The 11415-nt window shown below is 50.2% G+C and overlaps 1 protein-coding gene across 1 annotated transcript in view; it reads right to left on the reverse strand.

The window, feature by feature from the left end:
- The window catches only part of Cyfip1 (cytoplasmic FMR1 interacting protein 1), a 74069-nt gene that overhangs the window by 8917 nt on the left and 53737 nt on the right, over positions 1-11415 (reverse strand). The window contains exons 23-25 of the mRNA XM_004644450.2: positions 8297-8384; positions 4632-4775; positions 3320-3410 (exon numbers count right to left, since the gene is read on the reverse strand). Of these exons, the coding sequence (XP_004644507.1) occupies positions 3320-3410; positions 4632-4775; positions 8297-8384 (323 nt within the window). The remainder of the gene's footprint in view (positions 1-3319; positions 3411-4631; positions 4776-8296; positions 8385-11415) is intronic.

The raw sequence follows: 11415 nt of genomic DNA on the forward strand, positions 1-11415 counted from the left end.
GAGAGAGAGAGAGAGAGAGAGAGTGGTGTGTGTGTGTGTGTGGCCAGCTCAGCCCACCAGGGGGCGGGGCTGGCTGGCATGTGGTGCTGGGGAATTGAACCGCGGTCCCTGATGCTTTGCCAAGCTAGTTCCAAGTAGGTGCTTTAGACCACTGAGCCATCTTTCCAGCCCCTTTAATTTTTGATGTAATATACTTTTATCACTGACTGTCCTCTGATACTGCTTTTTTTCTGATGTTTACTTTGCATTATGCTTGGTTAATGTTTATAATTTCTACAAAGATTTTTTTTTCTCGTCTTTTTTTTTTTTTTTTTCTTTCTTTTTTTTTTGTGGTGCTGGGGATAAAACTCAGGGATTCTTGTAGGCTAGGTAAGTGCTCCACCCTTGAGCTATAGCTCTAGCCCTTTTACTTATTTTTTATTATCGTAAAACTTCCAAGAGATCCACCACCTTAAGAAAAATTTAAGCTTAATGTATAGTAACTCTTGTAAACAGTATTGTATAGCAAGTCTCTGGAATTTTTTTCCTTTTGTGTAACAGAAATTATACCCATTGGATTTCCCGTTTCCTTCCTGCCCCAGTATTCAGAAAGAAATTCCATATAACCATCCAACTTTTTGTTTCTGTGAATTTGATTATATTAAAAATATCTCATGTAAGTGGAAAAAAAATAGGAAGCAGAAAATAACAGCTCAACAGCTGCAAGACAATGCAAAGAAAAACGGTATGTCAATGAAAAAGCAGGAGTCAACACAGATGACATAAAGCCTGTTGACAAGTGTAGTAACAGAAAATTTCCCAAGCATGGGAAAAGAATCTGACATAGAGTTAAGTGAACATACAGAACCCCAAACTTACCATAACCAAAATAAATTTACACCTAGATACATAATAAGCAACATCCCAGAAACTGCCAAAGAACAGAATATTAAAAGCTGTTAGAGAAAACAAACATCACCAATGAAGGAAAACCCATTAGAATCAGAGCACATTTCTCGACACAAACAACCGAGTCAGAAAAAGCTTGGAATAAAGTACCTAAGGTCCTGAAAGAAAACTTCCAAATGGATGTCACCTGCAGAAAACTTTCAAAATTAGTGGAGAAATGATACTTTCACAACAAAGAACAACTGAAGAAATTCATGATTCATGACCACCAAACCAACTATACAAAGAGTACTGAAAGATATAAAGGAAGAGGTAGAAATGACATTTCCAAGCACAATACAAATAAAGCACCAAGCACAGCAAGCAACTGAACAAAAAGGAAAAGTAGGGAACCAATAGCAGCAAAACAACATGACAAAGTTAAGCCAACACGTATCAGTTATAATTATCAGTGTAAATGGTCTCAATTCACCAGTCTAAAGAAGCAGATTGGCAGAGTGGATCAAGAAACAAAATCCAACAAAATGCTGCATACAAGAAAACATTGAACTCAAAAGGAAATTCACAGACTGAAAGTCAAAAGATGGAGAGCAGTACTCCATGTGACAGGAACCCAGAAAACAAGCAGGGGTAGCTGTTGTTTGCAGATAATGTGAACTTCAAGAATGATCCAGGGAGACAAAGAAGGTCACTACGTACTTGTTAGGGAAAAACTGCACGAAGAAGAGGTAACAATCATAAACATACATGCACGAAATACGGGAGCACCCAACTGTACAAGGCAAAATTCAACAAATGAAAAGCAGTAACACAATTGTAATGGACTTTAACACCCCACTGTCACAAAAAGATCAAATAGGCAAAAACAGCAAAGAACAGAACTGAACCACACTTACAAAGAAATGGATTTAGCTCTATCCAGTAACATCACCCAGTAACATCACAGTACATGTTCTCAACTGTACATGGGGCATTCTCTAAAATAGACCTTATATAGGCGGTGGAGATAGCTCAGAGGTCTACGCGCCTGCCTAGGCAAGCATAAGGACCTGGGTTCGATCCCTAGTACCACATGTTGTGCCAGCCTCTCCCTGGGTGTGCCAAGCCAGTCACCAAGATTGGGCGTGGTGATATACGCTTGTAATCCCAGTTCTGGGGAGGCTGAAACAGGATCACTATGCGGTTGAGCTGCATGGTGAGACCCTGTACAAAATACATTTGAAAGAATAAAATAGATTATATACTAGCTCACAGAATATACTTATGTAAGTGCAAAGGAACTGAAATTATCCCATATTATCAGACCACAGTTAATGAAGTTGGAAATTACTGACAAAAGAAAACACAAAAACTCCATAAACACGTGGAAATTAAATAATGCCCTCCTGAAACTCACATTAGTGGAAAGTCCTCATGCCCAGGTCATGCTGAGGGCTTCTCACAGTCCTCCTTGCCCTGTGCCCGGGACAGCCCCTTCCTCAGCATGCTCAGGTCCTGGGCTGCCAGCGCAGCTGTCTCACTGCCTGTCAGTGCCTTACACCTGAATGGCTCCTCTGCCATGTTTGAAGCTCCCGCCTTGTCATTTTATTACCCAACATTATTCATCTGTTTTGCAGCGTGTTGAAGTTGGATTCTCCTAAGCAAGGCCTGGCCACAATACATGTGATTTCCTTTGTGGAGGCAAAGCAGTCCCCTCATTGTGCCTTCAGACAAACAATGACAGCTGTGTCCAGGTGCCAGGTTGCACCAGTAGGCTACCCACAAGGTCAGTGTCCCATCAGTGACCCGCACGTGGGCTCCAGTGACCAAAGACAAGGCTAGTGTTTAGCTGTGCCACTTTCAGAAGGAAACTGCCACATAAGAGAAAAACCAGCCCTAACAGACGAAGGTTCCTCCAGCTCAGTTTTATCATGAAACAGTACTTCTTGAAACCATTACAGCTGCTTATTTAGCCCATCAGAAGCGTTTCCACAAGGTGCCCTGAGGACACAACTGCTGAGAGCCTTGTATCCTGCGCGCGGGACAGGTTTGGGTGTGGACACCCCCCCCCCCATCTGACAGGACCAGGGGAATGCCTCAGGGTTAGTGGACTCAGCCCTAGAGGGTGGTAGCTGATATAGTCAAGCTCCCTGCACTCTTTGGCAAGGGCATGGGAGGGACTTAGCATTTGGAGCTGGGACATCCTCCCACCTAACCCTTGCTGTCTGACATGCCTTCCCTGTGTCCTTAGCTAGAGCTGGGCCCTTGACACACTTGCCTGCCCACATGCTTCCTGGTGGGAAGGTGTCAGTGTTAGGCAGGCTCCGCTTTACGCTCTTTATCTTCTCCCACCAGTAACGTCCAACTTTCTTTCCTGTTATCGCCTAAGGGTTGACCTTTCCTTCCCTCACAAACTCCACTGTGAGTTCCACAGCCCAGGCCTCCAACTCACCAGGAGAGCCATACTCGTGCCGGGGCAGACGGCAGATCTTGGGCATCACCTCCATCAGTGTCTTCACGTACTGCAGGATCGTGCCCTGGAGCTAGGGAGACAAAGGCTGTTGGCCACAGCACCACTGTGAACAGGTATCTCCTGGCAGAACGTGCAGTGATGACAGTCTGTGGTGCTGCTCTGGCAGGGAATGAAATTCCACTGGGAAGGAGCTATGACCAGGTGTCCCCACGTGGCTGGACACAGTCACACTATAAATCACACCGCCCCTGAGATACAGGGCCTCTCGGGTGCCAGAAGAGAGCAAAGAGCCAGGGCTGTCAAGCACCTTCTCTGCAGATGCACCATCGCCACCAAGAGCCCTGTAGCCCTCCCAGGACAGTGGGCAGCGCTGGGCTCTTCTGTGGGTCTGGTACAGCTTCAAGGCTGGCTTGTGTCACTCGTGCTCAGCCCCAGGCCAGGAATCTCCACGTCCTTAGGCCTGTCACATGTGAGGGTAAGAACTTCCGGCAGGGGCCTGGCACAGCCTGGTAGGTCTTAGGATCAGGGACCAACCTGCTAGGTTCTAAAAGTTCAATCCTGACCTGTGCAGCTGGAGATTGCACTTCTCACAATTCTGTTAGCCTCTGTCTTTACGTACAAAGCTATCTCATTTCCTCGATCACCACGCCATGCAGATGGCCGCAGTCTCAAGCTTTTTTCTTTATTTTTATTTCTTGTATTTAGTACAGGGTCTTACTACACAGATCGGACTGTTTTCCGTCTCCCGAGTGCTGGGATCACAGGCGTGCACCACCACACCCGGTCTCAGTCGCTGTCTTAACACGCCCTGAAATGCCGGGAATGGAACCCCAGTCCCTGCGCTTGCCTAAGCAGGCACTTTAATCCACTGAGCTATGTGGCTGGCCCCTCATGCTTTTTCTTGACTGGTGGCTGAACCATGGGAGTGACATGAAAATCTATACTTGGTGATAAGAGTAATATACTCTTATAAGGAAGGCAATATGGTAATTTAAAAAATGCCTTCTGTGAGTCAGTTAAAATAACCTGGATGCATTCAGGTTTTTTTTTAAATAACAAGGTCAGGCGGGATCCAAACTCCTGGGCTCAAGTGAATTCCTCCATCTCAGCCTCGTGAGTGGCTGGTATCACAGGTTACAAGTGTGGTGGATCTACTTTCTTAAATGGGGGAAAAATTGAAGTATCAGAAATGTTTGCAACTAAATGGAATCATTCACCTGGTGGAGACTCAGTTCAGAGAGGTGTTCTGGTGGTTCTGGCCAGGGACGGAAGCTACTTCAGGGCAACTCACCAGGCTCTTGACAACCTTCAGCAGCTCTTCCATGACCACCGCAATGCCCTGGTAGCCAAGCAGCCGGCAGATGACTTGAAAATGTGGCGGCCCCACAAAGTTCCGGTAGCTGCCATAAATGCTGGAGTAGGCCAGGTTCAGAGCCTGGAACAAGCGCCGGAGTTGTAGTAAACAAGCCCCCCCCACACACACACACACAGGAGAGCAACAGGACGCACTCAACACCCTGAGCTAATGATCTGATGACTTTGTCAAACGTGCAGCCCTTACAGGACAGAGGTCTTCAACCTGTCGGGAAAAGCAAAATTGCTAGAACACATCCTGATGGGGCAGTGGAACCTGGAGAAGCCTGGCAGCCCAGGGGCTGGGGGAGCACGGGGAGGGGCCCGCCGAGCTCCACCAGGGCACAGCAGAGCACAGGGAGACCCTAAAGTCACATTCACGCTGCTGTCCCTCTCCACACTTCTTTTTTGGGGATTGAACTCAGGTCTGTGCGCTTGCCAGGGAAGCACTTATTCCACTGAGCCATCTCCCCGGCCCCCTTCTCCACACTTCTTGAGCCACATTCTAGACGTTTCATGCTATTTTCTATTTTCCTTCAGTGACTGTACTTTCTAATTTCCCGGGACTGCCTCTTGACCCCTGGTTATGGAGAAGTGTGCTCACCGTCAAACGTTGGGAGAATTTTAAAAAATCTTTTGTTAAATGATTTCTAGTTTGAGTTCATGGTGCTTAGAGAACACACTGCACAATTTCAGTTCTTTCACTTTTGATGAAGTCTCCCCTGTGAGCCAGGACATAGTCTGTTTTGGTGAATGCTCCTGGCCCTTTGGAAGCACTGTGTTGTGTTGTGCTGGGGTGCCGCGCATGAGCTGCCAGGTCCTGTTGGTGAACCTGGCAGCTCAGATCCTCGGCTGCTGCTCGTTCTGTGTTTGCTTGGTCACCTAGGGGCCCTCGGGTGGAGATGTTCCTCCGTCCTTTCGTGGTTTTCAGCTTTTGTGTCTAGTGCAGAAGCCCTATGGTTTGTTGTAAGACATCTGGAGTTGCTATTTTCTTGGTGGTTTGACTCTTTAGCACTAGCTAGTATCCATGGTAGTAATATACGCACTCACTTTATTATGATGAGTGCTGTGTCTTTGTTCCAGGGTTTTACTTTACACCCACCCGGACCGTTACCAAGAACTGAATTTTTTGGACCATATCACCTATCCATCAGTCAGTGGCTCACAGAAGTAGAGGGTCAGGGTCTTCACGCTGAGTGAATAACCAGCCCTTTTTAAATTTAGACAAGGTCTTCTTAAGCCATTCAATCTGGTGTCTAACCTATGATGCTCCTGCCTCTGTCTCCCAGAGTACTGGGGTTGCAGACAGTACCACAACGCCGGGCTTTGTTTATATTTAATACGTTTACACATAACGCCCGATATGTTAGGGCCTAAGCCCATTTTCTTCTTTCATTTATTCAAATGTCTGCAGTAAGCCCTCAGTTTAGGAACATCTGAGTTGTGAACTCTGTGGAAGACTCACTTTATCGGATACGAAAGAATCCAACTTGGGGACAGTCTCCTGGAACATAAGCCCTTTGTAAGGCAAAAACTTACTGGATATTCACTGGATACAGGACACGCCTTAATGCTTTTTACCCCGTCCTCTCCCTGCGCCCTGTCCATTCCATTTCATTTCATTCTTTCTGCCTTCCTGTGCCCTGTCAGAGTTTACAACTCCCGGGGTAGAGTGCTGAGCATATATGTGACTCCGGGGAGACCTGCAGAGGCCTGAGCCTGGTGCCTTTTTACCCTGTAGGACTCTGATTGGTCTTCTGGCTCCAACAGAGTGTGACTGTGAGCACCAATGACTGAGTCCAGGTAGTCCTAGCACATCGCTAGATGTGCAGGTGGTTGCTGGACCCAAAGCAGGGCCTGAGTGTCAGTGGACCATGGATGGCCTCATCTGCCAACACAAGAATCTGTGATCCTGCCCTGATAAGCAGCCCCAAGCCGTAAGCCTGGAAGAACCAGAGTCTGGCTCTTGCGCTCAACAGCTGCCCGCCCTGTCCTTGGAGCTCCACCTCTAGTAAGGTGTCTGTGCACAGTGGGTTCAATGCCCAACACACCCCAGAAAACCACATAAAAGTCCTCAGTGGACTCTTACGGGCCCATGTTCCACGTAAGCTCACCCCGGCACTGCCTCGGCTGCCAGAAGCCACTCCTGACTTCCCTGCAGACAAAGCCAAACCCAGAGAGGACTTGTCCCAGAGGCAACGCCTGGCTCAGGCAGTGGCCTGAACTCGGGGCTGATAGTGAGTGAAGACTGAGCTACCTGGGGAGCACCTTGGACACCCAGACTGAGCCCAGCACAGGAAGCCCTGACAGCTGTTGGAGGGCCCCCACTCACCAGGCCACTGTTAAATTCACAAAGGACGGGTTCCTGTAGCTGCCAGTCTGGTACAACTGTGCAGTGTTTCCTTTGTCCCTGACTGGATCCTAGGTGTGCTCTGAATATGGTGCCCCGTATCCGGAGGCCTGGCCTAGGCCTGCACGTCTCCGCACCCCTGAGTGCTACCCTACAGCTTCTGTAGAGCGCAGTGTTTGCATACCCTGCCATCCTCCCAGTCCCGAGGTCCTTCAGTTACCCTCATGCCTTGACACCTTAAATGTGCTGTTTAGGGACCTGGGGTGAGCAGAAATGGCCGTGCGTTCAGTTACACTGTTTTTTCCCCTAACTACTCTAAGCCCTGCTTAGCTAAATCTGTGAGCGCTAACCTTCAGTAATACCCCTGGGCCTCTGTGAAGGTTCATTAGGCACAGCGCGGGGCTCTGTCCGCTCAGGACAAGAGGCTGCTGGCTGCGTGAGGAGGTCAGAGCTGCCTTCCACGTCTTCCACACCACCCTGGCCTTCGGACGGCTGTCCTGGCCCTGTCTCACCATGCTGCTAGGACTCTGCCGGCACCTTCTTAGCTAAGTGTTTTTAAACCTTGAAGCCTCCAGACAATCTCACTCATTCTAATAGCAGAACTGAGACTGGACACACGCCAACATATACTATATGTCCAGAGTCCATAGAAGCTAAACTAGTTCCGGGGGATGCCTTCCTGAGCTGTCTCTCCCCTTGCTTTCTCCCCCCTGCCCCATTTTTGTCTTTTTGAGACAGGGTCTCACTATGCAATTTAGGCTGGCCTTGCACTCACTCTGAGCCCAGGCTGGTGTCGAACTCACAGGATCCTCCTGCCTCAGCCTCCTGAGTGCTGGGATTACAGGCATATACCGCCACATCTGGCCTTCCCTACCCTGTTTTAAGTCAGCCTCTCACTCTGTTGCCAAGGCTGGCCTCTAACTTCAGGGCCCAAGCAGACCTCCTGCTTCAGCTCCTCAGGCAGAAGTCACCATGCGGGTTCCTGTTCTACATTACTCAGAAGGATGTTAATGGAATGGAAGAAAAACTACTTTCAACAAAGCATGATACATTTAAGTCACGGTAACTGAATGATTTAAAGCAAATGTCAAGCCAGCACAACATGTACCTGTAATCCCGGCAGCTACTGAGGTGGCCGAGGCAAGGACCACTTGAGACCCGCAGGGGCAACAGTGGGAAATGCCCAAAATTTTAAAAATTAAATTTCAAATTATGTGTATGATAATATAGGGGAATGTACACGAAACACCTACCTTGGATCCATGCAAATACTGGGGCTGTGCATTAGGCTGTTTATCTCTCTGAAATTCCTGAGAAAATGGCAATACTGTCCGAACAAACCTAAGCAGGAAAGGTAAAGAAGGAACTTTAATGTAGGCTCTTTAAATTCAGAACTTGCCAGTTACCCACTGTTAAGTTGTCCTCCCAGCTAACTGACACAGTCCTCAAGTGTCGCACACCAGGAACCGTCACGTGGACTTGGCACACACTCCCTGAGTCACAGCAACTGTCCATAGCTCAGGAGCCAGAGTAAAGGCCTGGAGTCCACAGACGCAGGCTCCAGCTTGCGAGAGGCTGAGCAGGGCGGCAGAGCTGCCACGAGCCCCACACGGTCGCAGGCCAGTGGCAGCTGCCTCCTGGCTGTCAGACCTCAGGGTGACGGAGACAAGCACCTGTGACGGCAGTGCCAGCCCAGTCACCCTTCCCATGGCTGCGGAAGCCAGGGTTGCAGTTATGACCCAGCTCGGTCAAGAAACTGCATCTTGGGCTGGAGAGAGTTTAGCGGTCTAGGCGCCTGCTTGGCAAATCCAAGGACCTGGCTTCAACCCTGGTACCACCGCTGTGCCCGCTCCAGACCCCCGAGCATGCTGTGCCGGCCACCGAAACCAGGTGTGGTGGCGCACGCCTGTCATCCCAGCCCTGGGAGGCTGAGACTGGAGGATCACTATGAGTCTGAGCTGCGCATGGGACCCTATACCAAATACATAAATAAAAGTTTTTTTAAAAAGAAGTTGCATCCTAGTCACAGATCGGGAGTGTTTTCAATTGAGTGGTAAATTTTTAAGCAGAAATGTCAAGGCTGGCAGGCACTTGCAGCTCTAAAGGGTGCCAAGCAGAAGAGGTGCAAGAGCTGGCCCAGAATGAGGCAGTTCTGAGTTACAAAAATGTGAAGCCCATCGCTGATCGAGCATAGCCTGAGGTGGCATCCCTGATTCTGAGTGTCACAAACACCTGAAAGCCAACAGGCATCTGCAGGGCAATACGAAGGTAGGGACTCACTGCTGTTCACAATAAAAGACAGGTGATAGGAAACAGGGAGAAAGGGTAAAGGGAGATAAAAAGAATTAAGAATATATTCATGTATCATGACATATGTATTTATTATGTTCTGTAAACATATACTTAAAAAAGTAAAAAAGAACTGGGCACAGTGCTGTGCACCTGTAATCCCAGCACTTGGGAGGCTGAGGCAGGAGGATCACCGAGTTTGAGGTGAGCATCAGTTACCCAGCAAATTCAAGGGCAATCTGGAATACACAGTGAGATTTTGTCTCAACAAATGTTTTTTTTAAAAAGAGTTGTTCAGTCACTAGAGTACCACCTGATTCACCCATAGGTGCTAAGACCACCTCATCAGATTTCAGCAAGCACAGCTTCTTTAAAGTCTCAGCTCGAAAGAACACTTGTGCCTCAACGGTGGGAAGCAGGCAGCCCTGCTCTGACCCGGGGCATTCTGGGACTCCACGCAGCCCTCAGGACACTGCCTCCTGTGGCCTCCTCCCACGGGTGCAGGGCTAAGTTCTACCACATTTCTCAGGAAGCCGCAGCCCCGAGGCCTGGAGCTCTGCGCTGGGGCACGTGGCTGTGCGCGTCTTCCCAGCTGCCCGACGCAGCATGAAGATGTAAACTTCAGGCGTCTGAGGCCTTTTCCCGACAGCAATGCCAGGGGCGCACCTGTGAGCAGTGTCCACATGATGTCCGTGAAGCCCCCAGCTAGGCCGGAGTGCTGGCGACAAGGTGGCCCACGGCAGCCCAGGCCGGGCCATCAGGAGCCCATCACTGCATGCTGACTGCTAGCAGGTAGGTCCCTGCGAGAGCACGCTGGGGGCAGAATGGAGGCCGGCAGAGGCTCCCGTGAGGTGGGAGCTCAGAGTGCCTGGCAACCCTCCAGGGGCCGTGGTCTGCAAGTGAAGACACAGAACAGCGTGGCCGAGGTCAGCTGTGTACCTTGTGTCAGAGGCAAGAAAGTGTGAGGGTCGGGACACCAAACAGCAGGCAGCCACCTGGTGGCTGGGCTGCACCCCCACTGCGCCCTCATTGCTGAACAGGGCTTTCAGCCTGGGGAGCCTCTGCCATCACTAGAGGTGGCCCTGTGATGACGCGGCCAAGGGTATCCCGGGGCCAGGGGGGCAGGCTAGGGACACTGCTCAGGCCTACTACAATGCACAGGACAGTGCTCGTGAGTGTGCCCGGCACTAGCATCACTATGGTTGCCTGACGGGCAAGCCTTCTTAGGGGCTCCATCCTCCCCAGCCCTCGCCACATGGCTGTCTCCAGGGTCGCACGGGGCCACCCTAGGACAAGAGCCCACATGGTGTCCCCTGCTATGGTACATTAGGTGGAAGGAAGGTCCCAGCTGATGACCACCAGCCACTGTGGCCAAGGCCGTGTGGGCACAGAGCCATGTGCATCGTGGCCCACTGAACGCCTCTCCCTGCAGCCTGGGCTATGGGCGTGGCTGAACGCAGGTGCATCCTGCCACACAGCACGCAACTGCAAGGCTTCCTGTGACATGGAATCCCACAGGTGCCAGCCCTTGCACTGCCAGAAAGGCCCTTCACGTTTACAAGGGAAAGACGGCCAAAGCCGGAGGCCGGGCAACCTCAGAATAGCGAACGTTCCAAAAGCGTCAGTAAGGACAAGTGCTGCCTCCCGCCCACCAGCCGCGGGCCACAGTGACCAGCAGAGGAAGGCTTCTGAGAACACAGGCCGGGCTGGAGAGCACCTGCAGAAAGCACACAGCAGCTGTGTCTTCGTCAACATGGAAGAGTCCTTGTGATGTGACATGAGCAGGGACCGTGTGACAGCATGGCTGTGACCTCACTGTCGCAGGACACAAAACACGTAGCCCCTGGGGGCTCCGGCTACTTGCATTAAATGGTGCTGTGCTTGCACAGCACCTACGCAGCACACCCTCTGTGGGTGCTGTCTTCTCCAGAGCTGCGTTGGTCTAGCATGATGGCCGGCTACGCTGTCGGGCAGCACCTCTTCTCCCTTTAGCAGCTGGTTTGCTCCTCCTCCTAACTGTGGGCCTAAAGCCAGTACCGACTGAGCCAATGGAAAGCAAAACAACTCTGAGCTTTCAAGGTCC

Source organism: Octodon degus, unplaced genomic scaffold (genome assembly GCF_000260255.1).
Source record: "Octodon degus isolate 3935 unplaced genomic scaffold, OctDeg1.0 scaffold00199, whole genome shotgun sequence".
Classification (NCBI taxonomy): Eukaryota; Metazoa; Chordata; class Mammalia; order Rodentia; family Octodontidae; genus Octodon; species Octodon degus.